The following is a 12,377-nucleotide window of genomic DNA, read 5'->3' as shown; positions in this document are numbered from 1 at the left end:
TTGCAGGATGAGCGAGGTGTACAAGCGATACAACCCAGACTTCACGGGCACTTACATCTTACCCGCCTGCAGTTTGCAGAACGATGTGAGTGTAGATAGAGACATTTCTGAAGTTCTTATATTCCCTCAGGATATGGAGGATGTGGAAACTCCGACGGTGATCTTCAAGTTCTGAAGCTCTAGGAAGCGACAATTACAGTGGGGAAACCAATCTCTTGACTGGAGGTGGTTGTAATGCAGACTCTGGTTGACATGTGCAGTGTATAAACCTTGCAACTCTGTAGATACTTCTACTTGCATCCTGTATGACTGACCTCTCTGAATGCAGCAAGCGAGATTGGGTGCTTCACTCTCACCAACTGTGAAATCTACCAACCTCTATGTGCACTTACTTTACTGTCTTATATGAGCAAGCCTCCTCTACTTTATCTACAACAACAGCAGAGATGCGAGGATTTTCCTTTCAACCTAGTGGATGCCGTGACCCGCTACACCCCACTGCTGTAAATCTCTCATGCACAGGTCCTGGGCTGGTCTGCAGTCTTCTGATCCCCGCATCTCACGCGAGGCTCCGCAGAATGAGGTGAAACCCTTGGAGGAGAGTTCGTCAATCGCGATAATCTACAAGCAAATCAAAGGAGAAGAGGAACAAGAACAAAAACCTCCTCTGGAAGCTAGAATGTCTTCCAAGTTGTTCAACAAGTAGTTTGCAGCTAATTGTTCGTCCTTATCACATGCCAGCCAAGCCTCCAGCACTGCCTGACGGTCGAGGCCCATTGGAACCACCAGCTGCTCTAGTCGCTCGACCTGGTCAAGTTCTTCCCTAGTGAGTTGAATGGTGTGCTGTGATGGCTCTTGAGGGTTCTGCATCCCCTGCATCCCCTGCATTCCCTGCCTCTGCTGCTCTAGGAACTGTATCGATCGTTGCAGCTCTTCCGGAGAGACAGGCTCGTTCACGATCCGTACGAACTCGGCCTGGTTCTGGTTGATGGTAGCCAGCAACGACGGGTTCACTCGACCTATCTGCAGCAGGAGCTCCGGGAGCAGACTTGGCTGACTCTGCACACAGTGCCTGACGAAAGCAAACTGAGGATCTCTCCTTAGCATCTCGAGCTGATTCCCTCCTGCTCCTGCCTCACTAGCGTTGACGGCAAGAGCATCCATGTTGAAGCGCAAAGGCATCGAGCCATGAGAAGGTGCCTCGGGAGACGCTCCTTGCTGTTGCTGTTGCTGCTCCGCAGGCTGTTCATTCTGCATCTGCTGCGCATCGTCACTCGCTCCATTGTAGAGAATCTCGACGGCTCTATCGGGATTGTTGAACGCTAACCGCAGTGCGCGCCTGACCTCGGACTCCGCGAAGCCCATACCACAGATCTCCCGCACACTCGCCTCAAGGTCCTCGCCCATCAGAATGGTGTTGTTCTGTAGTCCCGAGGTGACTGCAGGCTGGTCCTGTGGCTTGCTGACCTCAACCTTCTTCAAGGTGACTCCTTCGGGGGGCATCATGACGAAGAAAGAGATCTTGGGACCCAGCGAGCTGATCGTCTGAGAATCATCAAGGATCTTACCCTGCAGGATGATCTTCATCCCTTTCGATGAGTCCCTCAGCATTTCGTCTGTCACGTCGTACCGCTTCACTTCACTGATTGCCTTCTTGAGATCAAACACAGTAGAACTCCCTCCGATCTCAACTTCGAAGTTATCCCCAGCGATGCTCTTGACCTTCACTTTCATGGTCTCATCCGATCCTCCAGTCAACCGAAGCATGGGCTCGAACAAGTTCCTTCTTCCTCTCGTCAGGGTCGCGGCATATCCGTTGAGTCTCAGGTTGTCTGTGGACGCGAGCTGCAAGCAAGCGAGCAAGGACAGGCCATGGAGCCATGCTGCTCCCCGCTGTCGCCACATGGCCCCTGCCCTCTCTACTCCTCCTCCCATGTCTCTGCATCCTCTCGCCCTCCTCCCTCTGCCGCCCTCCTCCATACGGCGCCGGTACTCCGCAGCGCCTCCCGCCATCGAGGAGAGAGAGCAAAGGGGATGAGCGGGGAAGAGGGGGTCACGTTGCGGCCATGCGGTGGACGACGGTGACGAGGCGGGAGAGGCTGAAGAAGGTGAGAGGAGGATAGAGGCTTGAGAGGAGGCGCTGAAAGGAGCCTGAGAGTGGATCTTGTCAGGATCTTCTTAACAGTGAATACCCTCCCGTGCTCTCTCAGCGTTTCAACGAAAGGTGATACAGCAAGGATTCCTCGATACCCGGCTGTCAGCCATCAGCGCTCAAACTCGCCGTCTCAAACTCATTTCTGCAAGAGGCATGGAGCAACCGAAGAAGAGAATCACTGCCATGTGCACAGCTTACGGCGTCGACGGGGCTGTTAGGGGCGGGATGATTGGACTTATGTGGGGGCTATTTCAGGGAACATACTATGGTTGGCAAGACCAGCTGCGCGGTAGATTGTTGGGGATGCATGTTGCAAGAAACTTAGCGGCCAACACCGTCGGATTTGCTGCATTTCTGGGAATGTAAGAGGTGCGCTCGGTCGGCGAATATGCTGATGAAGTTTGAAGCTATCAGATTGCGCATTGCTCTATGGAGAATTCCCGCAAGAGGAGCGACTGGAAGAACGCAGCAGCAGCAGGGCTCGTCACGGGAGGGGTAGGTCGCCATAGCGTGAGATCACCTCACTGTCGTTCCAGGTCATGGGCCTGCCCTTGGCTGTGAGAACTGGGGAGCCTCGGTGGGCCTTGTTTGCAGCTGGATTTACAGCAGGTTGGAGGGAGGAGGCAGGAGGGAAGAGGGAGGAGGGAGGTGTGAGCGAGGAAGAGCAAGATGGGAGGAGGGAAACAGGGGGAGGGGGAGAGAGAGGAGGAGAGCGAGGAAGGAGGAACAAGATGGGAGGGGGATAAGGGCAGGGGAGGAGGGAAGAGGCTGACGGAGCTGCAGCGTTGACGGGCTCTCTCGATCTCGCAAGACCGAGATGACCAGAGGAACGCAGGGTCCATTTCCCTTGCTGCCTGCCGAGCTCCAGGGTCCATTTCCCTTGCTGCCTGCCGAGCTCCAGGGTCCATTTCCCTTGCTGCCTGCCGAGCTCCAGGGTCCATTTCCCTTGCTGCCTGCCGAGCTCCAAGTCTTATTTTTTCCATTCCTTTCCTCGTATTTTTCAGTGAAACCGTAGAGGATACGTGGAACTTGAACCCATTACTGACTGGAGGGAGAAGTTTTGACCTTGAGTTGCTTGCTTCTCACCTTTGCTTTCTTCATGCTGGTCTCAGTTGTGAGGACGCCGCATCAACTTCAGCTGTCAGGCTGAAACATTGAACAGGGAAGCTCAGACACGAGCCGCATGATTGACAGGCGGAGGTCGATGACGATATTCACTGAAAGGCTCTGCGTCTGGCTGCTACTGAAGCCAAATTTGTCTCGGCCGGGCCGGGCCGGACTTGACTGAGGACTGAGCCCTGTCTTTACTCAAAGTTAAGTTAAAGATCAGTACGAGCCCTGTCAAGTGTCCTGAAGTCACCCGAGTCTGTTCCGCCGGGAATCACTACCTGCATGATCACCGGGTCCTTCCACTGTCGACTACCCCTACCTAGTCACCCCCCTTGAGATCGCCACAAGTTCCTACCACCTCCATCCGCCGCGGGGCCCGACTACAATGCTGCTTGCCGCTCGCCCTACCACCATGCTGCTTGCCGCTCGCCCTACCACCATGCTGCTTGCCGTGCTTGTCATGCCAGCTGCCAGCACTCTCACAAACAGATTCGCAACAAGAACCCTGATGCCCTCCTTCGTCATGCCAGCTCCCAGCATGGGCTTGAGGCGTCGACCGCATCTCGGAATGCTTCCAGGCTTCCCCTCAGGCGCTTTCACCGTGGGGTCACGAGTCTTGAGCTCACGGTCGGGCGCGGACTGGGAGAACAAGGAGAAGATGGAGGAACACAAGGAAATAGAGATACAGAAGGCACGCAAGAAGATCAGTGAGCTAGAGATGGAGATAAGACAGCAGAGACAAGACCATCTGGAGCTTCTCAGTCACTACCAGCGTCAGCTATCCTACTCGACTCAAAAGTGAGCACCAATCTTGTTTGAAATGTGTAGAATGAATTCCAAACACAGGTTCCTTGTCGGGAATCTGTTTGCGAGAGTGGCCAACGTCCTTTATTACGATAGAAATCTCAACTCGAAAGAGCTCCAATTGCAGGCAGCGGACTTGGATGTGGAAGATTTGATGCTGATAAAGCAGAAGCGGCTGTCCATGATACGCATGGATGCTCTGTTGTCCAACTGGAATTATTTGCGGAAGGCAGTATGGAAACAAATGAAGGCACCCGAGGACCTTGAAATGCCTGGTCTCAATACGTTTACGATCTTGGAAGGGCATGTCATGGAGCCTATACCGTGCGTGCCACCGTTCCCGTTTGTGTTTGTGTATGTATCAGCAAGTGCAAGTGAAAAGGAGATCAGATTCTTCAAAGAGGTTGCAAAGGTCTTCTCACAGCGTGTGATCTTGTACGACGAATCTTCTGCTGACTTGGGATTGCATCTCGAAATTTGCTCTCTCCGTCAGAAGGCCAACAGTGAACTGCCCGATCCGTCCGTTCCATGAGCCCAGGCTCTGGCGGTCATGACCGAGAGGAGGTGATGGCGGGAGTGCAGTAAATATTGATATCGGACGGACGGACCAGCAGGCTGTGTGCTCCCGGTAGATGATGGATTGCAAAAATGGAAAGACCTCCTGTATTCAGAGACGCCCCTTGTGTCTGTACCTTTACTCAAAGTGAAGGTAAAAATCAGTACGAGGACAATAATGAGAGTCGAGGAGGCTTGACCCTGACTAGTTTGCCATTGTGTTTGTACTCAGTACTACTGAGTAGTTTGTCATTGTGGCAAACACCCCGGGCCGTTACGGAATACGTTACCTTAAGTCAAACTGTAAAAAAAAAGTCACACATTTCTCGGTGACGTTTCGCTGCATGGGGTGGTTGGGCTGGTAGAGCAGGAGCAACAGGGAGGGATGAAGCGGAGGAGCCAGCCATGTGCCTTGTCTTGTCTGCCAGTCTTTCTCCTCCTCTCCAGCGGTCTCGGAGCCTCGCCAAAGCTTCGGGGAGCAGGATACAATGGGGATGGAGAGTTGGGAACAGGAAAGGGGACGGCGGACTCGTACCTTCTGGCAGATGTTAACCTAACGCTGAGAGAAGATGGAAACATTCTTGTGTCCATGCTTAACAGTCATGCCATCGTGCTCAACGGAGATCCTAACGCAGCTACAGGCATGACAGGATGGATCTGGGGTAGCAACCGCTTCGGTCAGCTCGGTCTCTCTTCGGATCTCAACGCACTGCCGTCCCTCTCGCTCCCCACCCATCTTTCGCCTATTCTATTTCCGAGCACGACGACGGGGAACAGCTTCGGGTCGGTACCAGACGTCGCTTTCGTGTACGAGTGGAACGCATCATGCAGCTGTGAAAACAGGCTGGATATCACCTTTTCTGGTTTGATGAGCCTCAAGGACATTGAGAATCGTTTCAACGAGTTCTTGTCAACGAATGCTGTTTCAATCCTTCCTGATTATGCTGAAAATGCCATCGATCTGCAGCTAAGATTGTCAGGAAGCAGAATAGATGTTACAAGTTCGTCGGTGTTGAAGGACAGGTTCGTCTCTACATATACTGATGACATATGACATTTGAATGTTTGGGCAGGTTGGGTCTTACTTCTAGCTTCCCTCAAGTGGGCGCTCTGAATGAAATTAGTCCCCGGGTGGGAAACAAACTTCGTGTCTCCTACCTCAAGCCAGAGTTGCAAATCGACAACACTTGCAATACACTTAATCTTCTCTATTGGGATGCAAGTGCCAATGCAGCGGTGACGAAACCTTTGACGATCAATCCCGGTTTGTACTCGGCAAGTGAGCTGGCTGCGAGATTGCAGAGTGCGGCACAAGACAGTATGATTGGTGATCTGATCAAATTTCAAACGACAGATCTAGGGGTGATAGTTATTCAACTCAAAAAAGATGCAGGAATGGTAATTATGGCAATCAATTTACTGGAAAAGTTGAACATCCAAAGCCAAATCCCGACTTCAGATAAGTTTCAATCCTCACAGACACAGTCGGTTCCCAATCAGATCAGCTCTACTGTGGGAAATAAGTTTTGCTTGCAGAGCTTGGCTTGTGCGACACTTGACAGCGGCGTGGTCATGTTGGAAGCAACCGCGTCGAAAATCAATTCGAAATTGCAAGCAAATTTGACGTTCTATATAGACCAGGAGAATTTCGTGTGGATACGTAGCCAACAGGATCTACTTTTCTCGGTTTCGAACACGATCTGGGACTACCTGGGGTTTGAACCTGCAGACCGGGCTTGTAGCATAGGTACCGATGGTCATTGCTTTGTCAGAGGCGTAAACCCTCGCCCTTTGCTCTCTTCTCTTCGTGCTGTCAGCTTGAGCGGATATTGCGGTGCAATGGGCGGGATTTGTATCTGCTCGCAATCCAGCTGGGGTTTGCAGTCTGCATGCCTTTCCCTCTCCAGTCATCGAGAACTCAATGTCTCATTCGACTGCAACTGCACTCAGGCCGATGCTTTCGTGACTGCAACTCCCAGCAGATTCTGGGGCATAACGCACAACTACAACTTGACGTTTCCAGCTGGCATCTACGATATTGCACTCTTCCAGCTGACTCTCGGAGCGCTGCTCTCAAACTTCTCGAGCCCTGTAGTGGTGACATCACCGGACGATTCTTCCCTTAACGTGTCAGTGAGCCCTCGCTTCATGGTCGACTTCCGCAGCTCAACGCTGCCGATAGTTCTGCATGTGGAGGGGACAACGATCCCCCCGAACGCGGAGTACTCGCAGGTGCCGTACTGGCAAGTAATTGACATCTCCGACGTACCTCTTTTCAAGTCGAAGGTCAGCAGAAGGACGAGCCCGGTCGGAGACTACGTTCTTGACGCAGCAGCCGGTGGGAAGCACTCGCTGGTGCTGACAAGAAACTCCAAGACCAACTCAAAGCGTCTCTGGGCCTTTGGGCTGAACGAGGAGGGTCAACTAGGGACTTCGCAAGGTTTCGGCAGCGCAAACCCAGTTTCCATCCCCGTGCTCTCGCAACTTCCTTCCGCCATCAGCGCGTCATCGATCGTCAAGGTGTATGCGGGACTCAGTCACTCGAGCTTTCTTATGAGCAACGGTGACGTGTGGCTCTTCGGAAGCAACACGAGTGGGCAGATCGGCCCTGCACAAGGGTGTACCTTCAGTTACTTTCCCTGCCGCCTTGCCCGTCCTTCCTCTCAGTCTTCCTTCCACTCTCTGGGCCCCAGGTCGACTATCTTCATCTCTAGAGGCAGAGAGTTCATCATCTATGGTACTCTCAAGTTCTCCTCCTCTAAGCTCACTACCATCGCCTCCGATGTTGTCAATTTCACGGACATTAAGTTGGGAACCGAGCACTTGCTGCTCAAGTCAGACAACAACTCGCTGTATGGTATGGGGTTTGCGTATAGGGGGCAGTTGTTTCAGAACGTGTACCAGATGAATACTCCGACGAAGATCAAGTTTGATGATGGGAGAGAGCGAAAGGTTATCTCATTTGCTTGTGGGCAGTACCACTCAGTCTTTCTGGACAATGAGAGCTCCATCTGGGTCGGCGGAGAAAACTACTTTGGGCAGCTGATGGTGGACGTAAACTTCGAGCAGAACTTCAACGCAAACTTTATGCAGAAAGTTCAAGTTCAGAGCATCATCGACAGTCTTGGCAAGCTCGTCGTTGATGGTGTTTCAGTCTTCTCCTCCAGCTTCACCTCCTTCCTCCTCACCAGCTTGAGCAACTGCAGCACCGGCAAGTTCTCCCCAACAGGCCTGCAGCCCTGCTATTCTTGTCCAGCTGGCAAACACTCGAGCACTATCGGAGCCAGAAGCTGCGACAATTGTTCCTTGGGCTACTTCTCAGCAGCAGGGGCTGCTCTGTGTCTGCCCTGCCCCACAGGGTCCTATAGCGATGTTGAGGGAGCGTCTTTCTGCTCCCTCTGCCCCTCCAACCTTCCTCGAACGCTGTCCGAGGGCACGATCTCAGAGCTTGACTGTACCGTATCCTGCAGTGAAGGCACTGCCGGCCCATTCCGCACCGAGGTACCTTGCCAAACCTGCGAGCCCGGCAAGTACACGGACACTCAAAACTTGAAGGCCTGCAAAGTTTGTCCAATCTCAACGTACCAACCCTTGAACGGGTCCAGCTCTTGCCTTGCATGCCCCGCAAACTACAGCACGGCGTTCAACTCCTCCACGTCTCCGGAGCAGTGCTTGAGGATTTGTTCTGTTGGGGAGTACGGGCCCTACGGGCTGGCTGAGAACGGCACCTGCTCCTCCTGCGAACCCGGAAAGTTCACCAACACCACTCGATCTCTCTCTTGCCAAGAGTGTCCTGCTGACTCCTTCGCCAACGTCTCCGGCGCCTCCTCCTGCTCCTCCTGTCCTCCTGGCTTCGGCACAGACTCTCCCGGCAAGTCGGTGAGCTCCTCTTGCCTGCTGCTCTGTGCCGCTGGGACCTACGGGGTGAGCGGGCTGGTTCCGTGCCGGGTGTGCGAGGATGGGAAGATTTCAGGGCCCAGACAAAGTTCCTGCACATCCTGCCAGGTCGGCAAGACTTCATCTGAGAATCGAACCTTATGCGAAGCTTGTCCCGTCGGCAAGTTCGGAGTGGAGGAGCAGGGGAACGTGTCTTGCGCTGCCTGTCCTTCGGGGAGATACCAGGACAAGGAGGGGCAGGTGGAGTGCGTTCCTTGTCCAGCTGGCAGCTACGGGAATGACACCCAGCAGACGGCCTGCTACACGTGCCCAGCAGGTCTCACAACACAGACGTCAGGGGCGGCGAGTGTCAGCTTTTGCCTGGCCCTCTGCGCTCAGGGGACGAGGAGCATCAACGGCTCCATCGAGAACTGCGTGCCCTGCGAGCCCGGGACGGCTTCTTCCTCCAACGGGACGTCAGGATGGCCCCAGCAGTGCCTTGAGTGCCGCCCGGGATCGTTTGGCTTTGGCCCGACGTGCCTTGACACTGACACGTCATCGCTCAACGCCTCCTTCACCTGCAGCAACATCTCCAATGTCTCCCTCTGTAGTCAGCTCAACTTGACTGCTGACCTTTCTGCTACGGAGGCCTGTTGTGCTTGCGGCGGAGGGCGTCGAGGCTACGGAGCCGTCGACTGTCAGGCTTGTCATCCCGGCACCTACTCCTCCAGCAGCATGGCCTCGTCATGCACCTCTTGCCCAGCTGGATACTTCGCAGGTGCAGGAGCCACTTTGTGCTCTCCTTGTGTTGCCGGGAAGTTCGCCAACAGGACGGGGGCAGCTGAATGTGCTTCGTGCGAGCCCGGCAGCTTCCAGTCGCAGACCAACTCCAGCCTCTGTCTCCTCTGCCCCCTCGGCTACTACAACGATCAGCACTCCCAGCTGGCCTGTACATCTTGTCCAGCTGGAACTTTTTCGGATGAGCTGGGAACGACTTCATGCTCTGTTTGCCAACCAGGATTTTACTGCCCCGACGCGGCGGTCGCTGAGATCCCTTGCTCTCCCGGCTACTTCACCAGCTTTAATTTCAGCTCCTCCTGTCAGTTCTGCCCAGCGGGCACCTACAGCGCTGCCAACGCCTCCACGGCATGCGAGCATTGCCTGCCGGGCTCAGCAGCCCCAGCAGGGTCCACGTCCTGCTCAGCATGTGCTGAAGCGACGTACTCCAACGGCTCGACGGCGATTTGCTCCCCGTGCCCCTCCGGGACTTCAACGCTGCCCAACAAGACGAGCAGCATCGTCGACTGTCTCTTGATCTGCCTCAAAGGACAGTACGGGCGGGCCGGGCTGTCGGAGAGGAGCAACGAGACTTGCTCTTCCTGTCCAGCCGGTCAGTTCTCCAACATCACCAGAGCCTCTTTCTGCTTCTCCTGCTCCCCGGGAGCTTACAGCCAAGTCCCTGGCAGCTCATCCTGTCAACTCTGCCCATCAGGCTCATCACAGTCCGAGTCTGGAACCTCCTCCTGCTCCCTCTGCCCTAAGGGGAAGTTTGCAAACACAGAAGGAACCGAGGTCTGCTCAGACTGCCCAGCTGGAACATTCTCAGACCAGCTGGGCTCCAGAGTCTGCACCCCGTGCGGGTCTGGAAGGTACTCCAAGGCTGGCAACTCCTCCTGCATTTCCTGCCCCCCCGACACCCAGACAGCGTCGGAGATTACAGCTGACGTATCCGACTGCCTGCCCTACTGCCCTGCTGGCTACTTCGGGTCGTACAACGGACTCAACGCTTCCTCTGCGCCTTGCGAGAGATGTCCAGCTGGGAAGTTCAACCCGTTCCAGAGGAAGTCACAGTGCTCGCCCTGTCCTGCTGGGTCTTACTCGAGCTCAGAAGGTGCGACCTTCTGCTTGCTCTGCCCTCGAGACACGTGGAACGCCAACACCTCGCAGACGGTCTGCACCACCTGCTCGTCGCTGGAGGAGGGGATGCGAACTGTGCGGGAAGGGGCGACGAGGAGCAGCGACTGCCGGTACTACAACGGGTCAGTCTGCACAGGGAGCGTGAAGGGCTTGGGGGCGTACCTGGCGTTTGCAGCTGGCGACAACTACTATGGGCAGTCGAAGGAGTGGGCGGGGACGGGGTACCAGGCGTCTCAGAGTCTCTTCTCGCCCATCCCTTTGCTCTGCTCTGATCTTGGCAACGAGGAAGCGTCAGGTATGTTTGCGTCCGGCACGCACTCCATCATCCAGACTGCGCGGGCCAGCCCCTCCTCCCCCATCGCCGTCTCTCTGTGGGCCTTCGGCTCCAACATCTACGGCCAGCTGGGCTCTCAGCTCAACGTGGGCATCGACACCCCCAACACGAGCCCGCGCCGGATCCCGCGGTACTTGTTCTCGAGCATCCCCTGGGGTAACCGGGTGGTGAAGGGCAGCAACGATCACTTCGGCTACTCCCGCTGGGACCCGCAGACTCTCACCCGCGTCTCCTTCACCATCACCATCCCCGAGGGCCTCCAGGACCCCTTCACCATCCTCGAGACCATCAACTCTGCTGCCTCCCTCACCTACGGACACCCCGCAAACATCTTTGGAATCGAGTCGAACTTCAATGGCGATCACTTGACGTTCAAGGTGAACTTGCCGGGCTACCAGGCTGACTTTTCCTCCAACCTCACCGTCGGTATCAACCTTGCACTCTCCTCCCTTCGCATCCCCAGCACGGGGACAGTCGGAGAAATCAGCAAGGCAGCTGGCAACAACGTCTTCAAGTACGTCCTGTGGTGCAGCGACGTGCCCAGCTGCAACTCGTCCAAGACCGTCAGGATTGTTCTCGAGGACGACGTCTACTCTCTCAGCAGGTTCTCAGCTCAGGTCGAAGACGCGTCGGTCAGCAACGGGGACGGCGTGCTGTTCAAGTGGAGTCTTTTCGATGGCAAAGTCCAGCTGACGCTCTTGTCAGCTCGGGTCCAGGTGGACTTCACAGAGGCTTCGAGCGTGAGCTCGTTCCTTGGGTTCGAACCTGGCCTGTATCCCAGCGACTTGAACGCCTCCTCCTCCTCCTTCTTGACCCTCAACGCCTCCTCCCGTTGCTACTTCACAGTAGACGGGGGGCTCGTGTACCCCTACCAGCAGACCTACAGGTTCCCAGTACAGGAGCCGCTGGAGGTTGTGCTGGGCAGGACCCACTCGCTTGTCAAGTCCACGGACCTGCAGACGAACTTGAGCCGCCTGTGGTCCTTCGGGTCAAACCTCAACGGTCAGCTGGGTCTTGACATCAACTCAGGCTCCTCCTCTCCCAACTTCCTCCCGTTGCTCATCCCCGAGTTCGACGAGGTGCAGGGAGGGTCCAAGGTGAGAGACTTCCAGGCCGGGGACTCTCATTCCGTCGTCCTCACTGCCTCTGGCGAGCTCTACTCTTTCGGCTCCAACCAGTTCGGTCAGCTCGGGCACAAGGTCGGCTGGGGATCTACTGGGCCAAACCCGCAGCCGACGCGAGTGCCGCTGGAGTCGCCGGACAGTCCCTTCCTCATCAACTTCCTGGCCGTCGGCAGTGAGCACAACTTTGTCAAGATCTCTGACACCTACGGCGCTTCTAAGATTCTCAGCTTCGGCTCCAACGAGTTCGGGCAGCTGGGCAGGCCGGAGAACCAGTCACTGTGCGTTCAGAACGACCAGGTGCTGACGTGCCGAACTGTCTACCAGCAGAGGTACCAGGTATCCGATGTGGTACCCGTCCCCGTGGCCATCGGCGAGTCATTCCTGGCCGTGTCATCCACCGACTTCTCCCCAGCTGAGATCGAGAGCATCGCAGCTGGAGGCTCGCATACGCTTCTGCTCATGTCAGACTATCGCTTAAGGTGCCTGGGGTCCAACAGGTTCG

At 55.4% G+C, this 12,377-nt stretch overlaps 4 protein-coding genes across 4 annotated transcripts; 3 read left to right on the top strand and 1 right to left on the bottom strand.

Annotated features, from left to right (window-relative positions):
* Window positions 1-621: 621 nt before the first annotated feature.
* Window positions 622-1,734, bottom strand: GUITHDRAFT_64501 (hypothetical protein; the record flags this gene model as incomplete). Its single annotated transcript, XM_005840081.1, has 2 exons — window positions 622-873; window positions 946-1,734. 2 exons carry the CDS (start codon window positions 1,732-1,734, stop codon window positions 622-624), a joined length of 1,041 nt encoding a protein of 346 aa, XP_005840138.1.
* A 321-nt stretch (window positions 1,735-2,055) lies between these two features.
* On the top strand, window positions 2,056-3,177 carry GUITHDRAFT_150332 (hypothetical protein). Its single transcript, XM_005840080.1, has 5 exons — window positions 2,056-2,108; window positions 2,172-2,517; window positions 2,563-2,650; window positions 2,692-2,764; window positions 2,939-3,177. The coding sequence occupies exons 2-5, from the start codon at window positions 2,309-2,311 to the stop codon at window positions 2,974-2,976; spliced, it is 408 nt and encodes a 135-aa protein (XP_005840137.1). The 5' UTR covers window positions 2,056-2,108; window positions 2,172-2,308; the 3' UTR covers window positions 2,977-3,177.
* A 473-nt stretch (window positions 3,178-3,650) lies between these two features.
* Window positions 3,651-4,067, top strand: GUITHDRAFT_132926 (hypothetical protein; the record flags this gene model as incomplete). The annotated part of the gene is made up of 1 exon (XM_005840079.1): window positions 3,651-4,067. One exon carries the CDS (start codon window positions 3,651-3,653, stop codon window positions 4,065-4,067), a length of 417 nt encoding a protein of 138 aa, XP_005840136.1.
* A 3,644-nt stretch (window positions 4,068-7,711) lies between these two features.
* GUITHDRAFT_64595 (hypothetical protein) lies at window positions 7,712-10,153 on the top strand (the record flags this gene model as incomplete). The annotated part of the gene is made up of 4 exons (XM_005840078.1): window positions 7,712-8,412; window positions 8,611-8,869; window positions 9,383-9,541; window positions 9,857-10,153. Coding segments are annotated over 4 exons (1,416 nt in total), but the record flags the coding sequence as incomplete, so codon positions are not given.
* Window positions 10,154-12,377: the final 2,224 nt, after the last annotated feature.

The sequence above is a fragment of the Guillardia theta genome, assembly GCF_000315625.1.
Source record: "Guillardia theta CCMP2712 unplaced genomic scaffold GUITHscaffold_6, whole genome shotgun sequence".
NCBI classification, from domain to species: domain Eukaryota; class Cryptophyceae; order Pyrenomonadales; family Geminigeraceae; genus Guillardia; species Guillardia theta.
This window is presented reverse-complemented; position numbering and strand designations above follow the sequence as displayed.

Coding starts and splice junctions, on each gene's coding strand:
- GUITHDRAFT_150332 (XM_005840080.1), top strand. CDS start 2,309: ATGGAGCAACCGAAGAAGAGAATCACTGCCATGTGCACAGCTTACGGC. Junction 2,651..2,691: donor CAGGGCTCGTCACGGGAGGG/GTAGGTCGCCAT, acceptor CTGTCGTTCCAG/GTCATGGGCCTGCCCTTGGC. Junction 2,765..2,938: donor TGCAGCTGGATTTACAGCAG/GTTGGAGGGAGG, acceptor ACGGAGCTGCAG/CGTTGACGGGCTCTCTCGAT.